General features: G+C 40.4%; 1 protein-coding gene across 13 annotated transcripts in view; it reads left to right on the plus strand.

The window, feature by feature from the left end:
* Positions 1-18,247, plus strand: part of CLIP1 (CAP-Gly domain containing linker protein 1) — a 104,798-nt gene extending 86,551 nt beyond the window's left edge. For 9 of the 13 annotated variants that reach the window (XM_025045472.1, XM_025045467.1, XM_025045466.1 and 6 more), the window contains 6 exons: positions 7,628-7,680; positions 13,329-13,446; positions 13,528-13,678; positions 14,237-14,286; positions 16,163-16,287; positions 16,571-18,247. In XM_025045472.1, the coding sequence (XP_024901240.1) occupies positions 7,628-7,680; positions 13,329-13,446; positions 13,528-13,678; positions 14,237-14,286; positions 16,163-16,287; positions 16,571-16,832 (759 nt within the window). In that variant the 3' untranslated portion in view covers positions 16,833-18,247. The remainder of the gene's footprint in view (positions 1-7,627; positions 7,681-13,328; positions 13,447-13,527; positions 13,679-14,236; positions 14,287-16,162; positions 16,288-16,570) is intronic. The other 4 variants (XM_015587941.2, XM_015587944.2, XM_006910003.3 and 1 more) reach the window with 1 other exon arrangement.
* The last annotated feature ends 552 nt before the right edge of the window (positions 18,248-18,799 follow it).

Below are 18,799 nucleotides of genomic sequence, written 5' to 3' on the forward strand. Positions count from 1 at the left end.
CTCTTCTGCCATCTCAGGGTTCTCCCAGAGGCAGGAAAAACTGCTAGTTGTCACCTTCCAGTCTATCCAACAGAGTGGCTTAGCTAGACAGAGGTGGTGGGAGTGGGTGGCCTTTTTCTCAGATGCGGTAAGTCCACAGGTAGACAGTCCCAGTGGGTCCAGCCCTCAGGAACATCCTTAGGGAACTGGCTCGTCTGTCTGCTCTGCCGCTGTCCTTGGCCTGTGGTTTTCATTCTCTCGCTGTTCCTCCAGGCAGTGCAGACCTTTCCAAGAGGAAGCAGGGGGAGGGGACAGGTGGGAGAATGTGGAGGGCTCCCCCCTCATGTGATTTTGTCTTTTAATATTAGGAGAGGGAAAAGTTGGGATCTCTAAAACAGTGTCACCTAACCACCTCCAACCATAATGAGGCTGCGTTCCTGTCTCTAGGGACGGAAAGCAACAAAGGACATGAGAGTAGGTGCTGGGAGAACCAGCTTATGATACCTGCCTGTGGCTGAAGCCTGAGGACACCGTCCTGGGAGCAGGAACACCTCTGTTCAGATGCAGTGAATGAGACACAGGACAGGGAAAGAAAACTCTCGAGAAGCCCATTCTCCAGCCTCGCCCCAGGGCCCTCTGGCTACAGAAATGTGCACACTACAGTGCCCAGCTTTCCAGCCGTAGCTTGGAGGTGCAGGTGGGAGGTCTCAGATAGAGTAGGAATAATTCATTTACATTACACGTGAAAGTCTAGGTAGAGATGCCCATAATAAGAGGAACAGTTGCATACATATTGCACCAAAAGAAGAAAAAAAGGGACACAGGAAACCAGAGTGTGAGAAGGATTTCGAGCCATGAGAAAATATCATGCAAAGTAAAAAATGGTTTTATATAAAAACTTAAGTGACTTAAATAAAACAGCTATTCAAAGAGGAGAATGAGAAAATGATACAAATTGAAGAGATCGAAGAGTTAAAGAACAAATCGGAGATCAAAACCACATTATATTAGAACCAGGAAATAAATCAGAAGCAGAAAGGAACCTCATGAACATTTCTAAAAATATAAAGGCGAGGCTTGAGCCAGTCATAGTAAATAAAGAGGAAACAGTAAAGAGATGAAAGAGTTAGTGGAAAGATGATAACCATGGAGGACAGAGGTAATCCAGACATCCCTGCCGTAGAGAACAAATGCAGTAGAAGAAAGCATTAGGAGGGATGGCGCGGAAGTTTTTCTCCAAGCGAAGGAAGAACTGAATCTGCATATGGAAAGAACATCGCGGGTTGTGTCCTTCTTGCTGAAAATGAGTTCACAAAGGGAAGGGGAAATTGGTACAAAGTAAATGACACCCCAAAAATACCCCGATTATTCTTGAACTTCAAGAATTACTGCTCAGGTGCTCAGGCAAAAAAAAGCAGATTCCTTATAAAAAGATAAAAAACCAACCCACTGCAGACACATCTAACACCAGAAAACTTTGATGTGCTCTTTCCGAAGTTCTGAGGGACAGAAACAGGATGAAGAGCATCCTGTCCCAGCAGCATTGTTCAGATGAGAGGGTAGGCGGAGGTTTTCAAACATGGAAGAAACGTGAAAGAAGCTGTAGCATCTGTGAGTCCTGGAAGCTACTCGATGATAAAAGCTGGCCAATCAGAATACGGAATTTGGCTAAAGAGAAACCGATAAAAGGATTGCTGGTGAGAATTAAATCCAAGTGGATAAACAACCTAAGATAAAGTTCAGGGAGTTACAGACACAGAGTAGAATTGTGTTTTTAACTTTTCGTTTTTTTTTTGGAGATGACTTCAAATTTTGCGAAAGTTGTAAAAATAGAACGTAGAACGCTCATACGCTCTAGAGACTTGTTTTTGCCTAACTACATGGTTATCAAACTCCAGAAGTTTAACGCTGTTATCTAAGGTGCAAACAATATTCCCGTTCAGGCAGTTGTCCCAGCAATAATTCCTTATAGTTTTTTTGTTTTTGTTTTTTCTCTGATTCAGGCTCCAGTCTGGGATCATGCATTCCATACACTGAGTTTTCAGGTCTCTTTAATCTTCTTTAATCTGGAACAGTTCCTCTGCCTTTCATGACTTGACTTTTTTTGAAAAGAACAGTCCAGTTGTGTTGTATAAACTCTTCATTTTGGGTTTGTCTGATGTTTCATGATGATGGCATCCAGGTTAGGCATTTTTAGCAGGAAGACTATATATTTATAATCATATTGTACCCTGCTAGGAGACATGTGATGTTGCTTGATGCTAATTTTGATCATTTAGTGAATGTAAGTTTAAAACATTTGCAAGGTAAAGAGAAAAAAGGAAAGAAAAAGGAGAAAAAATGATATGACTGACAAAATTTGAGGCAGTCAGGTGAAAGAGAAAGTGCTCAGACTTCCTCATCTTTTATGTCGGGGGATGTTTGATATTGTCTGAAGTTAAAATTAACTTATACCTAAGAAAATGATGCTAATCTCATGTTTTAAAAAAATGTATATTACTTGAAAATTTTACATAATAGATGTATATAAACTTAGTGGGAGCTCTTAGAATCGAATATATCTTTGTGGTAAAGAACTTTTTTTTACCTTCAACCAGTTTCTTTTGTTGACTTCCATTTTTCTTTCTCCTGTTAAATTTAAGTAAAATTAAATTCCCCCCCACCCCACCCCATATCCTTTATCCTCCTTGCTGAGTGTACATGGAGAAGCCTGCCATGTCGTTCAGCTGATGCTAACTGTGCTGGAATTATTCTAACATAAAAGTCCAGTTATTCCAGACACTTAGAATTAGTCCTCACTGGTAAATTGGGGATATTTTTTATTTTTCTATGTTGCTGAATTTTCTAAAAGTGAGCATATATCATTTTAATAAAAATGATATGTTAATTTTTCTTTTTAAAAAATGACAGCTCTATCTACAAGTTAGAAATGGGCAAAAACTCCGAGTTGTTTGGGTTCTGCGGGAACCCTCTTTTCACTCAGATAAGCATTTCCAGGCATCATCACATTTAGGAAATGGACCGGTGGGCATGTTTAGTTGCTGAAGGCCTTTTTTACCCTACATCTTCTCTTTCTGCCTATTTTAAATTTCTTGTTTGAGACATCCCTCTAGACTTCTCCATAGTCCTCTGAAGTGCTCCAGTTTTTAAGGAGATTCGTAGAAAGGTGTTTCCCAGCACTGAGATGCTTTCCGGTCTGTAAGTGACTGCCAAGGGCTGTGGGTCTCTTCCAGTTTGTGTCTTTCTAGTTAAGGATGTTTGCCGCTGACAAAGGATGCACTTTAACTGCACCAGAGCTGCTCGCAGACTTATGGGAAGAGTAGCTGCTGTCTTTTCAGCACCCAGGAGTGAAAAAGACCAAGGTGACATGTGTGTGCACTGTTTAAAGAGCTATTTCATATTTATTGGCCTCCCTCAGTCACGATCTCCCTACCCTAGAGCCACACCATCAATAGCATTCTTGATAAAGGACAGTGATGAGGACGTAAATATATTCATGTGTATTTACTTACATAATTCATATACAGATGCATATCAATGCAAACTAATCTCCAAGGCTTGCTATCTTCCTGTACCTTTTCTAAGAACTTCCGGTGGTAACTTAATGTTTCCCATTGCAGGTCAGTTTCCCGGGAAGCAAGCTTAGAGAGTGTTTAGTGTGCATGATGTTTATTAAGATGGGCCCTTGGGACAGCACCTGTGGAAAACAGGAGAAGGAATTAGGATTGGGCAGAGCAAGAAGCTGAGCCATGATGCGGGCCCAGTGACAGCCTTGACCCACCTCGTGAGGAGCTCCGGAGCTGGAACTTTGTCCCATATTGGGCTAGATCACCTGTCTTTTTATAACTCCACATCAGTCACTGGAGGTGGTCCATCCCGGAAAAGGGGCATGACCCTGACTCGAAGTCGCTCCACAGCAATGACCCCTGAAGGGCTGACAGCTCCGGGCTGTCCCAGAAGCTGGCGACAAAGGAGCCTAGCTTGAAAGCGGGGTCTAGGCAGCACGTCACTGCACTCATCCCCCTCTTCTTTTTTCTCTGAAAAGTCTTGTCCACAGAAATTACCGAAGCCTCCTCTTCCTTTTTTCCGCATTACCTTCTCCACTTCTAACAGCAGCAGTCTGTCTGTCTGTGTGGGAGGCCAGAGAGAAATCCTCAGGCACAGGAAATATGAATGTGTTTTGTGCTGTCAAGGTAGAGCTGCTATTTTGGACATCAGAACACTTGCTTAGAGAAGAGACCGAAATAGCCCAAATGTGAACCACTTCACTGGGGAAGTCGGTGGGAACAGCGTCGGCTTAGCACGGCTTTGGCTTAATTAGGCTAGTTGAGCAGAGAGAGGCAGTTGCATGAGAGCTGGCTTGTAAGTGCCACCTCGCATTCCCATCGGAAACACCAGCTCACTGATGACCTGAGACATTTGTTCCCTCAGCACACAGTTACTGAGTGCCTACTGTGTGCCTGTCAGTGCTCAGAACTGGAGGAGATGGCAGCGAGCACAACAGAAAGAAAATTGCTGCTCCTCTCTGAGGATTTTTATTCCACTGGTTTTTAATGAGCCTGCAAAGCAGGAATTGCATATGTAATGACTTTGAACGTCAACACATCCTTCATTTCACACAAGCTAGTATTTTTCTTAGCTTAAATGATAAGTTAAAAGCAGATTACCCACCATGTGTTTTTAAAAAACAGTTTTATGGGTAGATATGTTCTCTGAGATTTCTGGGCCAGTGTTCCCTAAACTGTGATTATTTGTACACTAGTAGCTTCACTGTAATATTACTTTCTTAATGTTTTTCTTTAAAGTAACCCTCCCTTTTATTCAGCCTTTTATTATGGAAAACTTCAAGCACACACAGAAGCAGAATGAGCACTACAGTGAACCTCCGTGTAGCCGACTTCCAAAGCCATCACCTCTTGGTCACTCTTGTTTCTGCTATGTTCCCACTTACCCTCCACTCTGTCATGGGTTAATCTGAAGCAAATCCTAGATATCCTGTCATTTCATCTGTAATTATTTTTATATCTCTCAAAAATGAGAATTATTTATTCCTTTAAAATTGTACTGGTACTTTAAAATTAGAAATACATGGTTTGTAACATGAAACAATGCACATATATATGCCATTTCAAAATTATAACTCCTCCCATCGTCATCTTGTTAATATTGTAAATGGTTTAGTGTATCTTCTCATACTGTTCTTTATGTGTGTAACAACATATACAAATGCATATATATATAATTTTTGTTTTTCACAAAAGCTATGTTATATAAATTACTCAAACTTGCTTTTTTCCCCCAAAGTCCTATTTATTAAGGTATGATTTACATAAAATTCACCCTTCGTATGTGTATGGTTTGGCAAATTCCAACATATGTATCCAGTCATATAACTTACCCCACAATCAGGATTTTCTTCACCCTCAAAAGTTCTCTCCTACTCATTTTAGTCAGTCACCTTCTAATCCCTAAAAACTACCTCTTTTATGGTCCTATAGTTTTGCCTTTTCTAGTGGGTAACATAAATAGATTAGAAATAGTATGTACCAACAAAATATTAGCAAATTGAATCCAACAATGTGTAAAAAGAATTATATACCACAACCAAGAGGAATTTATCCCAGATATGTAAGGCTAATTCAATATTCAAAGATCTGAGAAAAACTACAAAACTTTGATGAATGAAATAAAAAAAAACTAAATAAATAGATAGATATTCCATGTTCATGGATACATAGACTCACTATTGTCAAGATGCTGATTGTCCTCAACATGGTCTATAGATTAATGCAGTCTCAATCAATATCCCAGCAAGTTATATTGTAGATATTGACAAACTGATTCTAAAGTTTATGTGGGGAGGCAAACACCCCAAATAACCAACTCGATACAAAAATACTTATTAGTCACAAAGAAAAAAATAATACCTTTATAGTGGAGAAACATGGAAGATGCTTCTTAACCAGGTGACCAAATCCTCACCAGTGTGTGCCTCTCATGAGCACGTACTGAGAACGACACGGGATCACTTCTGTGTGGTTCCTACCAAATGGCGCGTGATCTGACTCCATGGGAACATCAGATGAATCCAAACGGACAGACGTTCTGCAAATTAACTGGCCTGTGCTCTTCAAAAATGTCAGGGTCACAAAAGACAAGGAAAGAATGAGAAACTAGTTAAAGAAATGTAACTACTAAATGCAACTTGTTATCCTGGATCGGATCCTGGTCCAGAAGGAAAAAAAACATTGTTTTCTATAAAGAATCAGTACAATAAGTATTCCAAACTTCTGTTCCATGGAAATTTAGGCACAATGCATCCTCCAGGAAAGAGGGAGAATCTCTGCGTACTGTTTTTTGCAGGGTTGAGTGACTTTTCAAACATCTATTAATTGTATTTTCTCTGTTGTGAATTATCGGTTGTGTCCTTTATCCATTTATATCTTCATTGTAGGCATTTCCCAGTCTTACATTTATTTATTGAATTCTTCTTTGTTTTTAATTTTTTAATTAAAAAATTTTTAACGGCATACTTATTTAAAAAAATAGATGTAAGCCATATAAAAGGGCGTAAAGGAAAAAATGGAAGCCCCTCTCATCTCCACATCCCACTCCCCAGATGTTCCTCCTCTCATTTTTTAGTGTTTGCTTCCCACTCTTTTTCCCTCCTTTCGCTCTTTAAAAATGTTTCAATATTTCTGTGAATTACTCACACAGCTAATGCATATACGTTAATAGACCGGGAAAGCAGACTCCACAGTGAAAAAACTGTATGTTAACCTCAGGAGACATATGAATGTCATTTAATGTTCAAAACATACACGTCTGTGTATATGAAAGAACTTTTTAGATATGAAGGCCTTATAGCAAAGCATGTACATAACAAATACGTAAACAGAAGTAAGACTTTAACTACATACAGCTTAAATTCTGAGCTGTTGGGAACCATTACTACATAGACTTTGGTGTTACCCTTAAAACACACACACACATGCACACACACATGCACTCTCTAGAGCCTTTTCACCCCTGTTTGCTGAGCAGTGTGAATTGGAATGGGTAGTTGGCTAAAGTCTGGTGTGCAGATTGAGGGGTAGAGGTAAGGCTTATCTCAGAAGATGAATTAACTGAATCTTTTGCTTTTTACCTTCGTAGAATAATAGAATTTTAGAACGAAAGGGCCCCTGGAGATTCTTTTGTAACCTTCATATTTTATAGGCGAGAAAACGAATGCTTGGAATAGAGTAGGTATAAAATGAGGCCCACGTGGAAGAAATGACCTGTTCCCCGCCCTCCTGGCATTAGCAACCTCCGTTGTCTCAGTAAAGGAGCCCAGATGTTAATGTTGAAGCTTTCACTAGGTTGGTTCACAAATACTTGTTGATTGTCTGAGGTACGGCACCTACTGCTCAGGTGGTCATATTTTTACCTCTCAAGTCCCCGAGGAAGGGGAGTCGCTCAGGTCGTAAATGATTCGTAACTGGTAGCCGTGCTCCCTGTGACACGGTGACCACTTGCTCTTTTTTCATTGCCCATGAGGAAAGCCAATTACTTTAGGTGTCCTGGAGTCTGAGGACGTGACCTGTGGCACGAGAAACAGGCCTGCGGGCTTGTTCTGAACTGAACTTTTTTGTGTGTTTCTTTCCAGGTGGAAGAAGAGAGATCTGTGCTCAATAATCAGTTGTTAGAAATGAAAAAGAGGTAGGTTTTCTTTTCGTGTTTTTTGCTGGCATGTGTGTGAGAGTGTGTGTTTCAAAAGGGAAAGTGTTAGAAGATGATGGATGACTTGTACGGTGACTTGTAGAAAACACGCGACCTTCTTAGGTTCGGAAAGTCACATTGCAATGGTTTGGTACTCATAATTGACAAATTATGAAAATTCATTTGCACAAGTTTTAGTATTAATTACTAAAACAAGGAATAGTTGAGTTTTTAAGCCGCGTTCAGTTGGCATTTATTCAGAAGTGTTCTAAAATCGGATTGTCTCATAACATACTGCTCTTCCCTCCTAGTTTCAGTAACTAAAAATACTATAATTTTACATGGAAAAATTGATCTGCATATAAATACTGATTTTAATTTTATAAAAATTTTAATTTCTCAATAATAATGAGTAACACCATTAAAATTTTTCTGTTTTCTAAGAAAAAGAGTTATTTGTTGTTCTTTCATGATAATCAAATGGTATTCAAATGGAAGCCTTCCAGTACCTTTAAGTGAGGATAAAGGGGCCCACAGACATGAGCGTTTGGAAGCTTGATGCTTATACGCCTGGCAGTCAGTCTGCTCTTCTAAAATAATAGAATACACTAGAAAAAAAGAATTCTCCAGGCTCTTGCAAAGTATGCTTACCTGTCAGAGCAGAGGAACGTCCCGCAGTGGACCGCTGACACGCGTGTTTCACACTGGCAGTGTCCCCTCCTGCCCATAAGGCAGGTGTCTAGGAATTTGAGGGCTTTATTTAGCCCACAGAGATATTTGGATTCCATAAGCTACATTCTAAAGGACACTAGGCCTTGGTCCAGGGGTGCCTTTCCTCCTTTCTTTAATTAAAAATACTTATTCATTTTTCTTTAACATTTCACACCAGAATGCATGTGTGTTTCAGCACCGCCACAGCCCTGGTCCAGCCAGGTGTTCTCCAGGTGGCTGTGCATTACCTGTGGTGACTGGTCTGCCAGGCCTGAACCTAGCTCCTGTGTACAGGCACAGCTCTGCCCACTGGGCCGTGGCATATCTATTTTTACTTTATAAAGAACCTCATGTATACGGTTATCAAGGATACGTGAAAAGGTTAATAGGGCTATTCCTGTGACATTCTGGTGAGGGAACATATGAAAATGGGCTGGTGTAAGTACTGGCATAGGCCTCTTGCATTTATGGAGCTCTTCATAATTCACGAACTCATCTAATCTCAAACAACCCAGTGAAATAAATACACGGTGGGGCTTGCATTTTAAAACGCTGAAACTAGAGTCCAAAAAGTTAAGCGACTTGGCCAGGAGCTCAGATGCAGGTATAAGGCCCAGGTCTTCAGATATTTATGCTGGTTCTTTTTTCACCATACATTTATTTATTATTACTTTTGTTTTTTTTTTTTTTTTTAAGAAAAACTCGCTATGGTCATTAGTCTTTACCATGTGACTTTAGAATCACTTGCCCTTTAAAATGTAATTAGGCCTGTGACTTTTTTCACGGCTTATAAAGATGGAACAAATTTGGGTGCGTGTTCATTCCTCTCTCCTTACTTCACCATCTCTGCTGCCATTTTAGGTGCTGGATATGTTTAGGAGAATAGCTCTCGAAAATGACTCTTTTTATCAGTAAAGGGAGATAAAGATGATTTTCTGGGAGTGAAAAAATTTTAAATCTATAGTTTCCCAGATTTAGAACTTTTTTTTTTTTGTCTGTCAAATTGTTAATTAACCCTCATGGAAAATTATGTCTATTTTAGAAATCTGAATGCGAGTATATATTTTAGCTATTAATTTAGGCCTTTAAGTGCCTTCTAAAAGTCAGTTTGGCAGAAGATTCGTATGTAGGTCTGTGTGTGTAATAGTTAAGTAAATTTCACAGGGAGTACTAAAAAGAATTTGATATTTAATTTAAAAGCCGGGAAAGGACTTAAATCATGAGGATATTTGAAATGTAGTTGTTTAAGTGAGAACTGAGCTCTTGGCCAACAAGTGATCATTGGACATACAACAGTCAAAACAGGATACAATTTCATCTTCCGAGGGGTCATTACATTGAAGTGCAGAACTTACTCCTGACTGCGGGGTGAAACTACTTATCAGTGAGAAGTTAGTAGCATCCTCTTGTAGCTGCTAAGGTACCTAAACATTGAATCAAGCAATACGTAGTGAAGGTTTTTCTCTTAGCTTAAAAATGTAATCATTTCTTTGGAAAACTGGTCTGCAAGTTAGACAAGTCTCCTTCAAAACAGGTTCCCAGATGTCCAATGGGTAAAGCAGGGCCAACCTCGAATCGCTCTAAGTGACAGAACTGGGGAGGCGTGTCCCTCTGACTGTGACACCCCGCAGCAGATGAGGAAACTCGTCTGGCTTCCTTCCCTCCTCTAGGCTTCCTTATGCCCAAGAAGGGACTTCATGAAGTCACAATGAATTCTGTTAGTGTAAATGCAGGATTTCTGTCAGGACTGAAAACTAGTGAACCGTGCCGCCTGCAGAGTCTGACGCGGTCACGTGCGCCTCGGCTCGTTAAGCTCACTGTGGGTTGCTGACTGTCTGACTGTCTCCAAGCTTGTGCTACTGACCAATGCTCATCTCACCCCTCTCTTTTCCCTTTCCTACTCTTGCTTCCTTTGCTATATCTGTGTGTCTTTCATGGTAAGACTAAAGAAAGTCTATCCACGTTATAATAAATAAATTTCATATCTTTTTAGTAAACCAAACTGTTGTATATATTTTTTGGCTGCCTTTGTCCCTCTGTGTCTCGCTTTTGTTTTGTAAAATATTCTCAACAGTACACACACATGCGCGCGCGCGCACACACACACACTTTTTTTGTACCTATATACGGTGAAGAACTTCAGTGCAAATTTGTATTTGCATTTCTCTTCATGTTTCTAATATTCGGTTCTTGTTATCTTGCATTTTTAAAGCTTGCCCAGTAACACTTTAAGGTATTTCCTTCGTTACTAGAGTTTATTTCTTATGTAAGTAGTAAGGAAAGAATCTGGGCAACATGTTCCCTTGCGGAAAAGATTTGGGGCCCCTCTAGCCTTCCTTTCCTATTATGTTTATCTTCCCTTCTTGATATTTTTAGTAACACCAAGCCAGACTAGCCAGGGTGGCTTAAAAGTAATATGCCCTTCCCCCACCGTTAGTGTGATTTGTGACTCAGATGTCAATAATGTTGGCATAAATGGTTTAACTTGTCCCTCTTGGTTTGCACAGTGGGATTAGGGCTCAGAAATAGCCTAAGAAGCCAGCACTGAAGATCTGTCACAAAGATGAGCTGCCGCTGTCTGTTTGTCCTGTCATTTGGGAGATGTCACAAGTCGTATCCCTCTCACAGCCAAGCATCTTTTGATAATAATGCAGCAGCGTTCTGCTTGCCATCTTAGAGAGCAGTCTCGCTTAGAGGTTTTGTGTATGCGATGACAAGCAAGATACCTGTACCTTCTTCCTTCTGCCAGCTGACGGTCCCTGACACTAAAGAATCTGTGACGTCTTGGCTAACTAGAGTCCTGATTATGGAGGAATCTTAATCTGCTTCATAACCCCCAAATCCTGGTATTTTTCAGTAAAAATATTTACAGTAACATTGTTCAAATTCAAGTTGTATTTATAACAAGTGAAGCTCTTGAAATAGTTTTCATGATAAACTACCAAATAAGTTTACTAGAAACTTAAGGAGCTCAAGATTTATTGAATCTTTGGATAACGTCAGATATTTACTTTACAGGTGGAGGAAGTACCTGTACATTCCTTCCATTAAAATCTTTGTTTTAACCTAAACAAGACCCTATTTCCTAGCTAGGTGTCACCCCTAGTAATTGAACGTCACTGGTGCCCACCCCCTTTTCAGTGTACAAATAATGCTTGGGTGTTGAATTCAAGAAACTTCTGTAAGTCTCAGATTCTTTTCTTATTACTCATCATTCTGGAGTAAAAGTGCAAGCCTCACAATGAGATAAATACAACACTTATATTTTTATCTTTGTGTAGAATTTCAATTTATCATAAATCATGAGAATTCTGTAATTCGTGTGCCGGATATCTTGGGTCTCACTAACCATACTTTCTGCCATTTCTAACCTGGGCCTCAGTTTCCGATTCTTCTAGTTGTTTCTAAAACAGACCAAACCATTACATGCTCTGCACTCACCCAGTTACCGCTGGTAGAACCGGGAATAATTCGGCTCGTTTAAGCTCTGAATTCTCACTGACGATCAGCCGCATTAATGTCATAGGTTGTATGGCCTGAGAGCTAGCTAGGAAACTAGTCTCCAGTTCTGTTTTCCCCAGAATATTTTTGTGATACAAGGTCTTTTTATCTTGTTTCAGACTGCACGTATTAAAAAAAAAAAACAACAGCTTTTTATTTAAAACATTTTAAATTCATAGATTTGTGAAGGTCGTTCAGTGTTCCCGCATACCCTTCCCCCAGCACCCCCCTAACGTGTACAGTCCCTGGTACATTTATGAAAGCTCCGAAAGTGACACGGGCACAGGACTCTTAGCTGGACTCTAGACTTTCTAGACTATTCACATTGCCCCAGTTTTTCCATTAACGTCCTTTTTCTCTTCCAGGATCCAGTGTAGGAAACCACACTGCATTTAGTTGTCACACCCCGTAGTCTCCTCCAGTCTGTGACAGTTCCTCAGTCTTTCCTTGTCTCTGATGACCATTGGTACTTGTGAAATGCATGTAACTTTTACAACAACGTAAACTCAAACACACACAAACGCGCGGAAGCCTGCCCCTTTGGGTTGTATCTGTCATGTCTTGCCCTCCCTTCCTCCCTCCCTCCCTGTCTTCCCTTCATCGTCCCCCTTCTTTCCCACTCCCTCGACTCCAAGAATCACGTTCCCCCCTCCTCTCGTTGAAGGCCCGGTCCCCTCCCTCTGCCGAGTCAGGCCGAGGACATACACCCAGAACTTGGACCTTCTCCTTCCAGACGCCCCCATGTTTTCTATACCTGAAAATCCATTTTAACATTTCTGTTCTAGCTTTTATGCAATCACCTTTAATTTCTGAGCAATTTAATGTCGTCTTCGGATTCAGATTCCATGGATGAAAAGTAATAATCCTTCAGTTTGAATAGTAGTAATAATCGTTGCTACCGTTTTGGCCCATGAGATCTCAAAAACACATTCTTGGAACTTGCTAAAAGTTACTGAAATTAGTGAGAACCAATCGATACTTCCAGCATAAAACTGCTCTGCATGACATCTGTATAATCGCTTTGCATGTGTGTATTTTAATTGTCGTTATTGCTTGGTAATAATTTATTTGAGAAGTAACAGAACTCAACTGGGGTTAGATTTTTAAAAGAATTCTTTGGGGGTGCAACGATCTGGTTTTGTTTTTTTTAATTCTATGTCTTCCAAAGTTATTAACTTGTTTCTTTAAATTCGAATGGATACAATGATAGCAGATTCTGGCATGTCTATGCATAGTAAACTTTTTCTCCCCTCACAGTAAGTAAAATTTCAAGTAAAATTTTGCAAGCGTAATAGCCTTAACGCCCTATAAAATTTCCCTGTCATACCTTTTTTCTTTACATTAACGAAAGTTAATTACACGTTTGTTCTAGGAGAGTTAGACACTGACCACTCTCTCGGTTGATTTCTGGAATTTTTAACTCTTTGGTTTTTTAGAGAATCCAAGTTAATAAAAGACACAGATGAAGAAAAAGCTTCCTTGCAGAAATCCATCAGTATTACTAGTGCCTTACTCACGGAAAAGGATGCAGAGCTGGAAAAACTGAGAAATGAGGTAGAGTACCTTCTGGGGTGAACATTCCCGCTGCCTCTTTCTGTTCAAACTCCGAGCCTAAGCTACACCGCTGTGTTCCAGGTCACAGTGCTCAGGGGAGAAAACGCCTCGGCCAAGTCCTTGCATTCAGTCGTCCAGTCTCTAGAGTCTGATAAGGTGAAGCTTGAGCTCAAGGTAAAGAACTTGGAGCTTCAACTCAAAGAAAACAAGAGGCAGCTGAGCAGCTCCTCAGGTAAAACGACCGTGTGGCGCCCCTTTCCGAGCCCCCTGCTTCCTGTCTGGTCGAGATGCCCCCCGCAGGCAGCCGACGTGCTGCATCCCGCACTCCCGCTCAGTCAGCCAAGGGCTCCTCATGACCCAGGTCCACGCAGAGGGGCGCCCGCTCTCCCCACTTCGGACCTTCCGTGGTTGGGAGTGTCGGCAGACGTAGCATGGTAGACGCTGGCCGCCACCCCAGGGGCAGCCGTGGGGTCTGAAAGTGCTGCGGCAGAGGACAGGCGCCCGTGAGAGAATGGCGCTGGCCTCTGAATTCAGACAGCTGAGGGGCACTGCTGCCAGCTGTGAGCCAGCCTGAGCGACAACACCTCAAGGGGAAGGGCCAGCACCGACGCAGGTCTCGAGGGGTCCAGCGTGGGACAGGCACTCGTGAACGTGTCCCCAGGGGTGCCTCTGAGAAGTCCACAGAAAGTGGGTTTCTAGCACTGGCCCTTACAGTGCAATGACAAAGAAAAAGAGCAATTAAAAAAAAAAAAATCCCCCTCCACGTTTTTTCTTTTTTTTTTATTATCAGGTAATACTGATACTCAGGCAGAAGAGGACGAACGAGCCCAGGAGAGTCAGGTAATGTTCTCTCCTTCAGCTTTGCTTACTCACTACTTAAAAGATCGTCTCATCTTTTGAATAGGTAATACATTCCTATTGCCTATTATGAATGTATCATTCAAACATTAAGCCCTATTAAAAACACATTCAGTAAAAAGAATCTCCCATCAAACATTCTCAGTTCCCAAACCACCAAGCAGGTGATCACTGTTATTAGTGTCTTCTTAAATCTTTTCAGAGATTTTTTTCTAAATGTACATACAAGCCAAGGTGAATAGTCTTTTTCCCCTCCTTTTTTACATAAATGGTGGCATATTACATAAACCAGCCTGCAGTTATCTTTTTTCTAGCTGTATAGTATGCCATTCTATGGCTGTACCCTAATGTCATCAGTTCTCTATTGGTTGACATGACATTTGGGATGTTTCTGACCTTTTAGGTGTATTATAAAACAATGCTGTCATGAATTAACTTGGACATGTGTCATTTTGCAGATCTAATAGTATTCCTAGAAGTAGGATCCTTCTGTCAAAAGGTTCCTTGCTCATCTTTACCTTTAAAAGATGGAGTTCTTGAAAACTGTTTCCTAAAGCCAAAATTAACAAAACAGCCTTAGTTTTAAACAGGGGATTATATGGAGGCAAAGTAGTCTATATTTGGAAATATTATAGCACATACAACAAACACCCATCTTCAGTTTTAATATTTTGGATATATTTATCTTGTCCAAAAATCACAGGTACAAAAGCCATCTTTCATTTTTAAATGCAAGCAAAGCTCAGGGGCTTGTGATTTGTTTCAGTTAACTGACATCTCCTTTCAAAGGCTTGAAAGGATTCAGCAGACGTACGAACTTACCTTGGTTAGCGTTGTCTGCTTAGTTTGTATGTCTAATAAACATCAACTTAACAGTGTTTTTTCTCCCCCCATTTCCTTTCTGCTTCCGTTTGTTTCATCTGCTGCTGCCAACACTTTTCTTCCAATCAGCAAATGGTTCGTTTTATGTTTCCTAATTTGTGAGTGAGTGAGAGTGTGTGTGTGGTTTCCCACTATACTTACATCCATTCTGCAGCTTTTCCTTCTTCCCGAAACGGAGCTCCTAGCAGAATAAAGTCTTAGAAAGTGCATCGTAAGAAGTGAGGACAGATTTAGTGGGTCTGCTTCCGTGTCGGCAGGGGTGTCCTGCAGGGAACCACACAGCTGTTGATTGCTAGTTTTGTTTCATAAGTTGCCTCAGCAGGAGAAAAAGGCCAAATAGTTCTTTAAAAATTGAAACGTGTGCATGTATGTGTATATACGTACATTTTTTATATCGTAAAGTAAGATTTTTTTCAATGGCCGTTTAGAAAAATAAGACCTCGTTATTTGTAGAAGAGGGAAGAAGCTTGTTTTTAAATGAAAGTGCCCCTGGTCTAAAAGCAAACGTTAGGCCAAGAGCATTTCCTCCCGCCGGTCGTCCCCTTATGCCACTGTCCCGTCACACTCGGCACTGGCGCCCTTCCCACCTGTGGTACCCAGACGCCGCCTCGTCAGCGTGCGCCAGAGTGTCTCCTCTGAAGACACATTGACCGTCCCACCGTGATGAATCAGTAAATGTTAAGATGGCGATCTGAGGAGAAGTTCCCCGAACCTTTTCAGATCTGTGGAGGATGAGTCCTGCATTGGTTCTGCAGTGTAATGGGACAACTACCTGGTTATGATTTGTGTAAAATTCTGTGTGTGTGCATATAAAACAGGTTCGGTAATGGCCACTGCTGGCCCCTCTGGGACGTCAGCATACTCTGCAGCCATAGCGTGAGACTGTACGTCCGTGACTTCTTGATAGTCCATTCTATACATTTTAGATATTTTACACATCTGTTGTTTTTTTTGTTTTTTTTCCCTGACAAATCAGATCGATTTCCTAAATTCGGTAATAGTGGACCTTCAAAGGAAGAATCAAGACCTCAAGATGAAGGTGGAAATGATGTCAGAAGCAGCCCTTAATGGGAACGGTGATGACCTAAACAATTATGACAGGTATTTCATATTACGCAATACTGATTGTACCTTCATTCCAGCTAAATAAATTGTGTTTTTAACCTTAGCTTCTCTAGTGGATTGGAGAAATAGTTGCTTTGTGGTTACTTGGCTGTAAACCAAGTTCCGTAAATATGGCCAGGGAGTGACACACTACAAATGATTTGGCATGGAAGTTTTAAATGTGGATTATGATAGTTACACTGGGGGCTCCCAGCCTTGGCCTTAATTCTTGGTTTTTATTCTTTACAAGTGATACTATCTCTTGAATTTCTTCTAATAGAGCTGAGTCTCTGATCATACATGCTAACATTTGCAGTGACGACCAGGAGAAGCAGTCCAAGAAGAAACCTCGCCTCTTCTGTGACATATGTGACTGCTTCGATCTCCACGACACAGAGGATTGTCCTACCCAGGCGCAGATGTCTGAGGACCCCCCCCATTCCACACACCACGGCAGTCGGAGCGAGGAACGCCCGTACTGTGAAATCTGCGAGATGTTTGGGCACTGGGCCACCAACTGCAATGACGACGAGACCTTCTGACGAAACCTCAGCGGGAGACCTGGGCTCTCGGACGCGCTTGCGCACGGGCGGCCGGACACCAGCCTCGTGCGTGCGGACTGCGGGAGCACGCACGTTATTTTTCACCCCATCAGCAAATCTAAGAAAATATTTTGATCTTCCACAAATCGCCCTTTAATTTCCCTTTATAAGTTAAAAATAATAAATACTTAGGAGGTAGGTGAGTTATCACCTCTGATTTTGTCTTCTTGGTTTTTCAAAGTTTTACTAAGATGCTGCACCAGATGCCATTACACCTATTATCCCCAGGGGAACCTCAAGGAACGACCCCCTACCCTCACAACACCTTATTTAAGTAACTTTAAATTATGCCGTTACTTTTCCTATTTGCACTAAACTATTTCCAGGCTGCATTTGTATATTTAGATGTTTTGGTTTAGCTTTGACACTGGAATGAGTTGAAAAATGTGCCATTTTGCATTTTCATCTACTCATTTAAAGTATTTTATTCTTAAAGAACTATCTGAGCTCTTTGCACTACCTGACGTCAGTAGTGCCTTGATTTCAGGCTTGATGATACGTAGGTGTGGTAAAATGAGACAGGTAAAGGGAGGGGCAAGCCCCCAAACTGCTGTGGGGACATCTATAATCTATATGCTGCACCCACTCTCTACTGTGGTGTTTTGTTTATTGATTTTGCATAATTTCAGCTTCTATATATTATATGTATATATTTTTTTAAAATCTATATTTTGGGAAAAAGCATACACAACGTGTCTTTCTTTTCAGATTTTTACCTTTATGAAAAAGAAAACACTTAAAATGTTCATCAGGACATAATGAGCTAGGCCAGAAATAGCATCACACGGCTTTGCAACTGTTTTTTGTTTTCATTTTGTTTATCAGACGTAAATGAGAGATTTTCTCCATAATTTTTCCCTTCTCCAGCAGAAATCCCCAGCATCAATTAATTAGATAATAAGCCACTTTAAAACATCTAAATTAACCAGTCTACAATCTTTACAAGTTTTTTTTACTGTTTTTAGATGAATGTATGATGAGAAATTCAACATGAGTAATTTTGGATTTTCTTATCACAAAAAATAAAATGAAGGACCTCAACCACCAGAAGTTTATCAACCAGTTTGAATCTATTTATCTTGATTTGAATGTCTTCTAGAATATGTAAAAAGTAATGTATCTTCCATGCTACATGTATAATAAGAACTTCTATAATTGTATATATGCTTTTGATGTATTTTCCCCTCAAGATTATCAACTCTGTGTTTGAGAAGTGAAAAATAAATCTGTGATCAGTTGAAATTTTTGGTTATAAATATAATAGGAATTGTTTCTCAACGTGTAAAGCAGTATTAAAATTTGAGCAAATAAGTGTTCTGTATCTACTTTAATAAATGATTATTCTTTTTTGCCAATGGTAGTAACTAATATTATTCTCAGGTTTGTCATAATGGTTTTCTTCAAATAAGCAAGCGCTATAGATCCAAATAGCATTTGCACCTCAGTCTTGTTGATAAGTATTAAGAAATAGATATATCCTTATCTCGAAGTGTTCTGTGACCCATTTAGCATAAATAAATACCTGAGGTGGTTATTTATTGCTGTCACACCATTACCTGACCAAAGTAGAAGTGGCACTATACAGTACCAACTATTCATGAAGTTTTAGAAAGAAACTCTGAATGTTGCTGTAATTTTCCCAAAATGATTACATAGCCAAACATCTTTTATGAGCAGAGTCCCCCACAGGTAGGTATTTCCAAAGCAGAATTACTAGTTGAACAAGAGCATTGCTTTTACCTAACTAACACTCTGACAGTAGCCCTGGACTTCAGTATTAACCGCAGGGGATTAAAAGACTCAAACTATTAACTGAATTTATTGTGATCATTTCACAATGTATACATAAGTCATGTTGTTACACCTAACAGTGATACACGTCAGTTATATCTCAATAAAAAGACAAC

This window comes from Pteropus alecto, unplaced genomic scaffold (genome assembly GCF_000325575.1).
Source record: "Pteropus alecto unplaced genomic scaffold, ASM32557v1 scaffold213, whole genome shotgun sequence".
Taxonomy (NCBI): domain Eukaryota; kingdom Metazoa; phylum Chordata; class Mammalia; order Chiroptera; family Pteropodidae; genus Pteropus; species Pteropus alecto.